This window comes from Patiria miniata, unplaced genomic scaffold (assembly GCF_015706575.1).
Source record: "Patiria miniata isolate m_02_andy unplaced genomic scaffold, ASM1570657v1 HiC_scaffold_5, whole genome shotgun sequence".
Classification (NCBI taxonomy): Eukaryota; Metazoa; Echinodermata; class Asteroidea; order Valvatida; family Asterinidae; genus Patiria; species Patiria miniata.
Window position 1 is genome coordinate 32,592,186 of NW_024037072.1, and position 13,742 is coordinate 32,605,927.

Consider the following 13,742-nt stretch of genomic DNA (forward strand, 5'->3'; position numbering starts at 1 on the left):
TTTTATACTGTACTCTTCAAAAAAAAAACGAAAGCCACTTAGGTTTATTAAACACATTTGCTAAAGCAGGTATAGAAAATAAATTTAAGGATCATCCGCACAGCTCTTTTCAGACATTTTGTTGAGAGTATGATTTGCATCGCGGTATTCTTTTCCGGCTCCGGATTCTACCGTATCTCCGGCATGGGTATAGTAACGATTCGAAAGTAGAAACCCGAGTCCATCCAAGCTGTAATTTTTTGGGGGAAGGGGGGGGGGGGGGGTGGTGGGCGGGGCAAGGACATTTTGTTTCTTCCATACTTACAATACCATGGCGTGCGAATACCAGCTCCACTCCCATACCTCATTCTAATAAGCTCCGTCAGAATCGCGACTGATTTATCATCAGTCGCCCTCTACGTCCACCGCGATGCAAAACTCGTGAGTATACCATCCGAACACGCAGGCCCCTGGACAACTAACAACACTGACATATGGACTACCGGCAAATCGCGGCAACGCTTTGAGTTTACAATAGTCAGCATGCAGCAGCGGACAGTTTTGAGGGGGGGGGGGGGGGGGGGGGGCAAAGAACATGCGCATGCGGACCCAAACGTGGACGGACGTTGAACTTCGAGTTTGCGAACAACCGGTCCACCCCCATGTAGTACAATACAGGGCGAGTGAAGTTCTGCATGTGTAGCACTTTCAAAATCTAGGATATAAAAGCCCATTTCATAAGCTTTCTTTTAGTTTAAGAATCATTCAAATCACTCATGTACTTTTCCAAGTTATAGAGTTTTAGTTCTGTCCAGGGATCACATCAAAACGGAAACAATTGCGTTCTTTCATCAAAACGAAAACAATTCACACACATCCCGTGATTTGTTTTCGTTTTGCTGAAAAAACACTGAACTTTTTTTGTGATCCGTGGACAGAACCTTAAAACGGTGGTTGTGTTTAAAATTCCGTAACTTGAAAAGTATTACGTCATCTGAATGATTCTTGTACTCAAAGAAAGCTTATGAATTGGGCTTTCATATCCTAGATTTTGAAAGTGCTAGCTACATGCATAACTTCACTAAAAAAATGGTCCCGACATTTTGGTTTCGGTTTTTTTTTTACTCACCCTGTAATGCTAGGCTGCATTGTCACGCAGCATGGTACTTTACACGGGTCACTAACTTCCAATAAAGAATAACCATATGAAGGTCTTTAATGATCAAAGGGGGAATATTCGTATTATTGGAGTAGTAGTTTGCTGAAGGAGTATTCCAGTGAAGTTTAACCGTAAGTGTTCGACTGAGTGCACACACATACAGCCCGCCGACAGCTCGTATGGTGTTGACTCTTGGATCATTCAATCTGAGTTTCTGGACAAGTTGCTCACTGGTAAGTGTTCATTTGGTCAATATCAGAATACCACGTCTAAACTTATTTTTCAAAGACCGAAGTAAAGGCCTATAATACCAAGATGAGTCGTTCGTTCACATCACCGCTAAATAAAGCGCAAATGCATGACTTCTGTTTCTTTAGGTGTTTAGTTATGGCTGTTATTTCGTCACCGACACCACGAACTGACACCCGGTGGTCAGCGTTGCAGAAATACAAATCGGAGAAAAACGCTTTTAAAGGTTTGACACGAATTTACTCAGTAAAATATTCCATTTACCTTAGAGGTTTTAGTATCACTCAACGTAAAAATGCTTTCACTACACAATTATAAACGTTATATTGTAAAAATCTGCTTAGTTAATTAGCAATTAAATGATTAAGATGGGTGTCAGTTCGTGAAAACCAAAATTTACGTGTTTTCGGAGAGTGCGCGCATGCAATAGCGTTAATGAGTGTCAGTTCGTGAAAACCAAAATTGACCCGTTTTGGGAGAGTGCGCGCACACACTGCGCATGCATGCGCGCAGTCTCCGAAAACACGTACATTTTGGTTTTCACGAACTGACACCCTGTGCAGTGTCACTTCGTGGTAACCAAAAATACCAGAATTGACAAATTTCTTGAAAATTCATTAGTAAAATTCGCTTATTTTAGATGATTTTAGCAATTTTAACCTCGTCATGTTAAACTTCATGATACAAACTGCTAATATGTGCAAAAAAAGAAAATTTGAATTTTAATTTTTTTTGTACACATGTAATGCAGAGGGTGTCAGTTCGTGGTGTCGGTGACGATTTTTAGGCAAAATTTGCAGTTAGTTTGTTTGTCAACTGAACAAAATTGCAGTGATTTTCTCGTCACAGGTCACATACACTTGACCTTTTTATTTTTATAGAGACTGAAAGTTTACCCCCGTGGCGCTTCCGGACCCCTCGAATAGGAATATTAACGTGTAAAAGTCTGAACATTTTTCAGTTATTTTTGGTACATTGATGTTGTAAGAAGATTACCCTCGAAAAAGGCCTTTGTAAAATTGTATATTATCTCAATTTATGGAAACTGAAAAAGCGCACGACTTGAAAATATCGTGCCCAAAATTGACCTCTCACTTCCGGAAATCTAAATTACATATGGACTAGTGGAACTCGGTGAACTCGTACAAAGATGAAAATTTATGAAATAATTTTGTGGCGGTCATTGGGTAAAAAACTGAAACTTAGATAGGAGACTAAAATGTCTTTTGGGACATACACATTTTTTGAATGAACTTAAAGGACTTATTATCATTTACAAACAAAGTTAAAATGACCGTTGATAAGAACTGTATTCAAGCAACCCATCGGATGTAGGTAGAACCCATCGGAAAATCTTCGCGTCGTTATCATTTTCGTTCTCTTGCCAGTAGGCCTACGCGATGTGAAAACAAACGTGATCGAACAAGGACACCTAGGTATAAATGCCGGATGTGAAGGTCGTAAGTAAAATTCGTTTGTACCCATTAGTACGGCAGCCCAGAGCATTTTGGTCAAACGAACAAGGTACCATCTCCAACTGATTTCTCATCATTTTTTGTGTGTGGAATGCCAAGATAAAATTCCAACATGAATGTTTCTTGGGGTGATTAGAAAGCATTGTGTCCAAAATTATAAAGGGAGAAAGGGCAACTCGGTGTGAAATGCCTATAAGCTTAATGACCCAATGGCTTGCTTTGAGGCTCTATTAACCAGATAAATATCTTCCGAGGTGAATATGAAGTGAAAAAAAACAGTCCCGTTTTTGATTTCCTCAAAATCAATTTTGCCCACAAATAGTGTAGGACCACCCGTGCGGCTCTGAATACGGAGGAAATCCAGTATTTGAGCCAAACTATGGGACTCAGTTTAATCGGGAGATTACCTTGCCCTTGAAGTTGATCTTGTCTCCTACGACTAAATTTTGCATTCACCTGTTTTCTCCCATATTGCCATGGTGTTTTTTTTAATAATCAGAGTGGGCCCCATTAGAGACATTATTAAGATTGTGTGAATTCATTGCACGTTAATAACCCTTTGTCTAGAGTCAGGGTGATTCACTTATGTAATGATTTGTGGAGAATTCATAACCCTGATCTCCGTTGATACATCCGGAGAAAACATGATCTAAAACAACCTAGATATGATTTTTAAACGTATTTCGGCTGAACTTTAATTCTACGCTAGTTATAGTTGCGATGTTTGGCCCGGTTATAGGTCTGATCATCCCTAACCGCCCATATGCTACAAAATACTACTGAGTACCGGTAGTAACCTGTAGTATGCATTTCTTTCCATACAAGTGTGCACAACACATGTAGTATTCTGTAGTATTTGGTCCTTGACCCCCAAAGAGCCTTTAGGGGATTAGGGTTAACGGGGGCCGCCCGATAGTCCGAAGGTCCAATAGTCCGAAGGTTATGTAGTCCGAAGGTTCGATAGTCCGAATGCACACAATTTCCATAAGAGAGGGTTCTTAGTCCGAAACTGAAATAAGGTTCGAGAATCCGAACATTTGATGCAATAGTCCCAAGGTTCATTAATCCGAAGGTTCATTAGTCCGAAGGTTTATTTATCCGAAGGTCCGATAGTCCGAATTTAGAATAAGGTTAATCAGTCCGAAGGTTCAATAGTCCGAAACGAAAATAAGGTTCAATAGTCCGAAGGTTCATTATTCCGAATTGACAAAAAGGTTCGATAGTCCGAAAAAGACTATAAGGTCCGATAGTCCCAATCGACAATAAGGTCCGATAGTCCGAAGTGTTATACTGACGAACCGTATTGCCCATTCGGACTATCGAACCTTATTCTCAATTCGGACTATCGAACCCTATTGTCAATTCGGACTATCGAACCCTACCGTATATTCGGACTATCGAACCTTATTCTCAATTCGGACTATCGAACCTTATTGTCAATTCGGACTATCGAACCTTATTCTCAATTCGAACTATCGAACCTTATTGTTGATTCGGACTATCGAACCCTATCGTCTATTCGGACTATCGAACCTTCGGATTATCGAACCTTCGGACTATTGAACCTTCGGACTAACGAACCTTCGGTCTAACGCACCTTCGGACTAACGAACCTTCGGACTAAAGAACCTTCGGACTATTGAACCTTGGAACTATCGGGCTGTAACCAGGGTTAACATCCAGTTCGATTTTACCAATATGGAACGAGGTAGCAGTTTTTTGGAAAATTCATTCTTTGCTTTCCGATCCCGCCTACCCGAGGCTATTGTTAAATATACGATTGTTGAAGTTGCGTAAGATTATACGGCCTCTCCCTAACGATCTCATATAACCTCAACAATGTTCACCCAGAGATATTCAGTTCAACGATCAGCTTATCTTTGAAATGATTCTATTGAAAATTCGTACTAAGACTGTTTCTTTTGCTGCTTGGAAAAATAAAGAAGCCCGTAAAGCCGAGCGCGATCTCCGGTGCCAAATCTCATTTTCGCATTCTGATGGGGGAGATGTCGATGCAGTCGCTGATCTTGTTAATTTGTTAATTTGCGTCAGAATAAAATGGAAGGCGTTTTAATGAGGTTCAAGACATTAATAGAGCATGGAAAAACCCTTCGAAATATTGTCCTAATCTACTAGAACAAGAATGTAATGATGTTAACGAGTCTATTAGCCGTATTGTAAATGATGACAATTGTATTCTGACCGGGAGGTGATGACATTCTTTCAGAGGCAAGACATTTCAATTAGGAGCATATGAGATTGGTGCTGATGTCGATTAATAGTCTATTTTGCTCACAGACTTGTAATTTCTGAGGAAATGTGCGATCGAAATAAAGGTCGTTAACCTATAGTTATTTGAGCTATGCTGATGATTTTGGCCAGCTTTCAGTTCCACAGAAAAACGGTATTATCCGCTTGTATAGCGGAGAGGATGCAAACTTGCCTTCCTTACAACCAAATCATGACCTTTTTGGTTGTCATAGGCCTATCCATGACAACCAAAAAGGTTTCACGTCTGGGTGTTTTATTGGTGAAAACATCCGTACGATGTACGATTTACTTAACACATAACAGCACGTACGGAGGTTAATAATATCCACGATATTTTTTTCTTTCAGTCGATTTTAAAAAGGCTTTCGATTCTGTTTCACGCGATATCATTTTACTTTTAGGGTTTTAGATAATTTATAAATTTGAACCATCAATTAAAAATTGGATGCAATGTGTTTTATAACCTGAACTCTGCTTCAGTCTTGGTTGAATAATGGATTTCTTTTAGAGTCCTTTGTTATTGAGGAAAGGCAAATGATGGCGTAAGTCCTTAGTCGTTTCTTTAATGTGCTGAATTTTTGTCTACGGTGTTATTGTAATGATCAGAATGTTCAGGGTATTAAGGTATAAGCGATACGGAATTTCGAATATCCTAATTTGCTGATGATACGGTGCTAGTTTGTAAGCGGTACGGAGGTGTCCATATGTGCGCATTAGCCATTCTCGACAGGTGTCAAGCGCGCAGTTGGGATATGTTCAAAGAATGGTTCCCATGATAAACTGTGTGATGATAATACTTACATTTACGGCTGGATATGCCGTTGTGTGCCTCATAATTTCCACCGCGTCAGAAGTAAACAACGGGTTTTTGTGGTCTTTTCTCAGGAACAGTACGACAGTAGGTTAGTTTCTTTTCAACCAAACCTTTGAAATAGGATAAGTAAACAACCTTAAAAACATCAAAATTTAGGCGATTTCAGGGCGATGTCACCTTTACGTTTACCTTCATTCAGGTCATGCAGTTTTATATTTATTTTGTAAACGAATATGAAAGTACTGAACCGGAGAGATGGGTTTTACTACGGATTAACGCATGACCACTTCCACGACTCGTATAATTTTATTTCAAAACGAATAAATACATATTCCTTGTTTAACTTCAGATACGATGAACACAGATGGAAGCTATGGCTGGGTGGTTGTTTGGGCCACATTTGCGGCCACCCTTCTCGAATTTGGCACATTCAAGAGTTTCAGCATATTTCTGACCCCTGTTCACGAATCGTTGGACTGCCCAGTAACCGTCGTTGGTACAGTCTTCGCCATGGTACAAACCATTTGCTACCTAATGGGTAAGTGGTCTCGTAATCAAGCCTACTGTAAAACAAAAAAATCAGTGAATGAATGAAAAGATTTCCTTGACATTTAAAACAGTGAAAGAAATTTTGCAATAGACCATGTCATACTATATTATTGACTGCAAGTTAATGCATGCTTGGTCACTGGACCTTCGCTGGGAAAAAGGACACGGAACATTTTGTTGATCCGCAATGAATGGGCATGGGCGTTGCGAGGGAGGGGGTAGGGGAAACCCCTCCCCTCCCCCGGAAAAAGAAAGACAGGAGGAGCGAAGTCAATATTATTCTGTAAATTGAATGTATAATTAACAACGTGGGCGTCGGCCGGTGAAAGGGGGGGGGGCGGCGAGAAGGTCAAGGGGAGCAGGCGACCCCCTTTTTCACGGCCGATGATATCTCGCAGCACTTCTGCCCCGCCCTCTAGATAAAATTCCTTGAGATCGACGCCCATTTGCCGATTGGGTTCAAAATGACCTATATTTTGCACAATACAAGACAACTGAGTACAGCTTACATTGTCAACGTTTGTAAACAACCTCGGATTCACACTTGTTTGTACCCCTAAAATTGCGCCGTTAATAAATCAGTCACTCCAGCTATGGCCTATTTTAAAACATCATGTGTATCATTCGGTATATCTGGACACCATCGGCGCCGTTACTGTGATGTCCCAAGAGTACTTGTTCGATTTGAAACTAAAAATTGTCTGATGTCCATTATTTCTGTACTTGAAAATTAGATTCTGAATTATCGAGACAGAATAAAACATCTGATTCGGTTTGAAATATACACAAGCTAGCTGAATTCAAATCTAAATTCTTGTGTTTATTTGGCACAGGTCATAGGCCTACATCTACCAGTGAATACCTGTGCTGGTGTCTCTTTGCATAAAAGCGAAATACAATTTGGAATTGTTTTTTTAATTGTTGTAATTTCTTGTAATTTGTTTTCAGCCCACCCCCTCAAATTATGAAAGGTGTCCCCGCCCCTTAAAGAGAAAGTTTGTCCAAAATTTGCGTAATTCTTAACTCAACTTTTTTCAGCTACTATTCAGGTGTTCTTAAATGACTCTTTTGGGGGGCTTATTTCGCCATTTTGTTTTCCAAATGGACGCCCCGCTCACAAACAGGTTGGAGTAAAATCGGTACCGGTATTCAATTGTACATTCTTCATTTTGGCCCCCAAAATACTCCAAAATCAATCTTCTGGGCGTGGAAAAAATGGCATTAAGTGGATTTGGGTTTGATAATAATAATCTTTGAAATTCTCAGAGAATGTACCTAATATTGCACATGGGAGATTATTTGTGACCATAAGCTAACTGACCAGTTCGCGCTCATACACGACGAACACACGAATACCACACGATCCTGCGAGATCCATTGATCATGCACACAATATAGGGAACAACAGATTGTATACGTCTCCACATGGCAATTTTTATAGATGAATACGTCTCCACAAGGTCTTCACGAAAAAGATATATGGATTTTACTCAAAAACTAGGAATTTCCAAGGTGGATTGATCCGTCGCAAATGGAAGAGTTTCAGCAAAGGGGTATTAAGTCCGAATTTCAGCCACGGAAATTCATTCTGGTTAAAATAAGAGCTTTTTGAAACTACACTTTCAAACTCTAAAATTTTACTACACGAGAACAAAGAAATGTCTCCACAAGGATACAAATTTCAGTATGTGTGTGTCTATCGATTTCAGGCCATCTGTCACCAGTGGGGTTTTCCCTTTATCTACGGCTATTTGCAACATGCGATATCACATCAATTATAATGCCAACAGTACAGCTTACTTCAGTGTCGGGAAACCCATTAAGGATCCATACGCAAAAAAATAACTTTAGTTACATGTATTCGACCTCTTTACTTATAAATTCAGAAATGTGCACGCATGCGCATAAATGGGCATGGGGGCCATCGCGCAAAAGCGAAAGCGGTCAATTAAAGGAACAGGGGTCCAAATATTCGGGTCTTGCTCTCTCCATTTGTCCAGGATTTATCGCTTTTTTTCTTTAGTAAACTCCCTTAAATCGCCATAGGCATTACTTTCTGGCCTAAGTGTGTTTTTTGGGGCACAAATAAAAAGTTTTAAAAATGCTTTCTTCCCGTGCGCACGAGGGCAAAGGAAGTCAGCAGGACTCATTTCTGCACGAGTGGGAAAAAAAATAACCGTGTGCTACGGGGTACCCGTCCACCAAATTTCGGGCCGGATCACGGCGCTGAATCGCGGCGGGCTTCACCTTTGCTGAATCAGCCCGTAAATCAGCCAGTTAAACATAAACTTCTCAAATGGAGCAACATGACTTAAAAGTTCAAATTTTCACAACTTCCAATTTTCAGATCGCAGGAAAGATGCTACATTGCTTCAGTAAATGCGATTTTGTTGTTCATTGTCGGTACCAAGTAAAATATGTCAAGGGCCCCCATTCGCTTAAAGTACAGATTATTGATGGCGAAATGGATTCCCTACTTAGTCTGATGTACTATTTCTGAAGTTCTTCTTTTTCAACATCGACATAAATGTTTTGGTTGCAGTGCCATTGACCGGTAAAGCAACCACTTACTACGGTTGCCGTTGCTTCGTCGTGGCCGGTGGCGCCTTCAATTTTGCTGGGCTCTTGGTCAGCTCTGTTTCTACATCTATTGGACCATTTGCCGTTGGTATGACGCTGTTAGGTAAGTTCCAACTAAAAAAGCAAGTTATATCTTGAAAAAGAGTGTAACAAAAAGCTTGACGAGTTGAATCGATGCTGTACAAGTCATGGAACGTATTTAGAACTTGTTTGATCACTGCCAATTAAAGAATTCTTTCGAGAGAGTAAACTTTTACACCATTACACTCAGAAAACGTATGTTTTCCGTGTAATCATCTGGTCTAGTTATCTGGTCATAGTTATGTGAAAGATGCAGCAAGACATTTGTGCAACTTCACTGGTCAGCTCTTTTGTTGTGTGTAGTATGTGTGGGACTGAAAAGAACAGCAATTGCCTGCAGAAGTCGCGCATGCGCACTAGTTTCCCCCATTTTTCGTGGGGAGATTTTAGGAAGTGGCCTAGACGTTGTTCTGACGGCCACGTTCGTGGGTGATATTGGTTGGTCGTGATGACGCCCTCTCGCGGCGGCGGGTTATTGCTGCAGTTGGTTAACGCTTTTCAAACCATAACGACGTCTAGCCCCTAGACTAGTAATCATCGCGCGAATTGATTTTGGTGGTCCTCAAAATCTAGCTATCTGGTTCGTTAATACAAACGTCATACACGCGCGCACACCACTGATTACTAGCGCCCATTGGATAAACGCTCGAGGTGCGTTAACTTCTGGTTCCATTTGTGCTATGCTCATTGATCTCCATTATAACTATAGCTATGCTACGTACACCGTTTGAAGCACGCATGGTTGAATTGAGATGAAGTCACGCTAACGAACCGGATAGCCTAAAAAATACTGCTGGAAATACATATAGGCAAGGGAAAAAAAATCGCAGCCACATTTGATGTAAACAAACCGTTTTCTTGTGTAGATATTTTCTCCGTAAATGTAAAAATACGTGTTTTCCTGTGACCTAGACGTTTGGCATATGAATAGTTCAACAAATGAATCACTAACTTTTGGGCCATCTTCAGACGAAAGTAGACCTTCAAGAATATGGCGCGATGATCTCCTAAATCATGCCGAAAAACTTCGACGGCCGCGTATTTGTATGGTTTAACATGATAATCATTATTTTGTTTTGTTGTTCCAGGCATTGGCTTTGGATTGTCCTACACACCGTTAGTCATCACTGTATTTATGTATTTCCCAACGAGGTTCGCCTTAGCCAATGGCGTTTTAACTTCTGGAGCGGCGATTGGTATGATGGTTATACCCCCTCTAGCGGAGTTACTGATCGCTACATACGGATGGCCCTGGGCGATGGCCCTTCTTGCTGCAGTCAATTTCAACGTGTGTGCTTGTGGAGCTTTGGTGAGACCGCCCTCAGCGATATACAGAAAGCTTAGAGGTGTTCAAGACGATGAGGACCCATCTGGTGTTTCAAATACGACACAGCTGACATTTCGTGACCGTGTTTTCGCATTCCTGAAAGATATCCCTGAGAAACTCTCTCTGGATATCGTGGTGTTGGCGCCAATGTACAACATTTATTTGCTTCTGTGGTTTCTGAACGGCTTAGTGTACAGCGCTTGGCTGATCTACCTGATTCCACACGCCATCTCGCGAGGAATCGATAGTAGCTGGGCTGGTTTCTTGGCGACAGCGGGCGGTATAGGCAACCTGGTGGTTAGAGTGGTTCACGGCCCGGCTATTGATAGAGGCTACATAACTGCCGTCAGGTTGTTCATTCTGCTGACAGTGATGAACGCAATAGCTTTCTATGTGGATCTGGTTTCGTATGATTTCTACTCTGTGCTTGCGATTCTGGCCTTAATAAACGGGGCTGGACTTGGGACTATCGGTATAATCTTAATGCCGGTAGCCCAGGAAGTCTTGTCTGAAGCAGACCTTTCCTTGAAGGGATATATGCTATCTCTGCCGTTCTTCGCTCTTGGAGAGACATGTGGCGGTGCGATCGCAGGTGAGAGTTCTTTTAACTGGTTGAAACTTTTGACAAACTGGAAAGTGAAATGACGTTGACAAAATGATCAAAACAATCTTTTTCTTCGACCAGCAGTTTAGTTGGCTCTTTTTCTATGAGGACGGGCGCGCACTGGTAGCGGCCTATCGGGCCTGGAGCATATACCCATGTGCATAGACCTATTGACCATATTTATCTTTTCTCCACCGTATGTAGGTGTGTTTTACGAAGTCACCGGGAATTATGATACGGCTTTCTTCTTCCTGGGAGTCATTTCGACGTGTATCGTCGTCGTCCTCATCACAGAACGAACCTTTGCATCCTGGTCAAAACGAGGGCGCTAGACACCGTCGTCAGTGATGAACATTTTTTAGCTTGTAAAAACTTCTAGTTCTTTGCATTTTATGCCTAAATATATTCCTGACAGTGTTTGAAGTCCTGTGTACAGGATGAAAAATGACTACTATTACATAATTGCCATTTTCTCATACAGGAACCAAAAGTGATATTTTTATGATATAATTCCAGTATTTGAAAGCAAAAGCTCTCAGCTTTAGTCTGTAAATCTGCCGATCTTAGGAGCAATAGACAAAGTCAACTTTTGTTACTACTTACTAACTAACTAACTAACTAACTATAACTACCGAACTAAATAACAAACTAAGTAACTAACTAAGTAACCATTAACGGACTAACGGAGAGACGCGATGATTTGTTGAGCTGCTACCCGCAACTAAAAATGAAACATAGACCTCTTTTACTTTATTTTATATGACAAAAGTGAATTTTGATAAGCAACCTTTCAACGTCTATGTAACGATTGACGGCATATTTGCTTTGAATAAACAAAGGGTTCTTGAGTTGGAAAACTGTAACTGTCTCCGGCGTGGATTTGGCTTGGATCGATTTAGGCTCAACATGGTGCCAAAATGAAATTCGATTGCGATATCAAATACTAGAGTGGTGTTTCTCAGAGTTGAAAGGAATTACGAGATGCGATGAGTTGTGTCGTTAGCACAGTAACACTGAGAATCCTTTATTGAGCCTGTCAGGTCATGATGAGGGCAGTTTAGGTCTACGGGTCTCAATGCTTTGTTCGTCTTGGGGTGTAGGGAATTATAAGAGGGTCATTCGTGGTCACTGAAGGCTGAGAGCTACTGACAACACCACGTGATTTCTTGGATACTCTCCTCCTTGCCCGAGATGAAGACGGCACCGGTCTCAGGGAGCAGGAGATCATAGATGAAGTCAACACTTTCCGCTACGCAGGACACAACACCACGTCTAGTACCCTGACCTGGCTACTGTACACGATGGCTAAGTATCCTGAGCACCAGGCTCGAGTCAGGGAGGAGGTGGACGGACAACTTGCCGACCGGGACTCTGATTGGATCTCAAGGTAAGTGCCTATATTTTCCCAAGTACGACCTGTTTTACTTTATATTATACATGTACCTTGAATAAGGCTTGCCATATAGCAGTATGTTGACCGAGCTGAGATTTTTGAAGGACTTGGTTGACATTTAGCTACTTATAATGGGGGAGAGATGTTCACTTTTGCTTACCAAAAGTAGGCTTATATAGACTTGCTTGTAGAGTTCTTTAGTCTGTGGACGATATCTGCAGGTCAGAAACCGAGTCTCACAGCGCTCCCAATTGCAGTGACTCGAGGAGCTTAGTGTAGCGTTTGATATTTGCGGTTCAACCAAGATCGCATCTATATGAAAACTCCACTTTCAGTCTGGCTGTCCTTTTGAAACAAATCGAGACAAGAACAAACGGGCACATAAGAGTACATACCAGTCTCGGTAACAATTACCAACGCACCACCAAGTGTGAGCAGTGGTAGTGTCTGGAGGGATTTTGGAGACCTTTTTGTTTTTACCCTTTTCAACATCATAAGATATTCACGTATTAAAATATCTGGTGTTAACCGAATTTGTTAATTGATATGGCTTCTTCCCTATCACCTTTATTGTCACCCAATCACAGCAAGGATCTGCAGAGTCTGGAGTACACGTCCAGGGTGGTCAAGGAGGTATACTGAGACTGTACACCCCGATCGTACGGTGGCCCTGGAACGACATTTTAATATTGACCTTCTTAATATGAACCTTCTAACTTCTTAATGTTGACGTTGTACCTTCGCAATATGCACGTTGCACGTATATAGCTTAATATCGCATTGTGGAAGTTGTTCCTTCCTAATGTGAATATTCCATCTTGTTAATGTTCACGTTCGATCTTGTCAATGTACATCATTGATCATGCTTGATGTCAACGTTGCACCTTGCTTCTTTGCAATATGAACCATGTACCTTGAACGGTTGACCTTGCATCTTGTCAATATCATTGTTAAACCGTTCTCCTTTGCAATGTGCATCATTCGACAGGCCACGCGGCGCGTATATCCCCCACACGCACGTACGTACACCCACACGCAGAACATAGTAGGCCTACATTTACTGCCTTATTACACCATGCGTACAGTCCGCACTCACGTGTGTGTGCTTGCTGGTTGTGTTTGCCGTTCGTACGGACAAGGGTCGTACACGCACGTAGCCGCGTTGATTGTGCGTGCAGGGCCCAATTATCTCCCTTCGACAAAAAGCCGAGAGACCGCATTGAACAAGGCTACATGAACACAATCTTGCCATGTCTGTAGA

General features: G+C 41.5%; 1 protein-coding gene across 1 annotated transcript; it reads left to right on the top strand.

The window, feature by feature from the left end:
• Positions 1-1,308: 1,308 nt before the first annotated feature.
• Positions 1,309-12,342, top strand: LOC119741802 (monocarboxylate transporter 12-like). Its single transcript, XM_038217700.1, has 5 exons — positions 1,309-1,371; positions 6,297-6,485; positions 9,039-9,179; positions 10,246-11,076; positions 11,293-12,342. The coding sequence occupies exons 2-5, from the start codon at positions 6,302-6,304 to the stop codon at positions 11,418-11,420; spliced, it is 1,284 nt and encodes a 427-aa protein (XP_038073628.1). The 5' UTR covers positions 1,309-1,371; positions 6,297-6,301; the 3' UTR covers positions 11,421-12,342.
• The last annotated feature ends 1,400 nt before the right edge of the window (positions 12,343-13,742 follow it).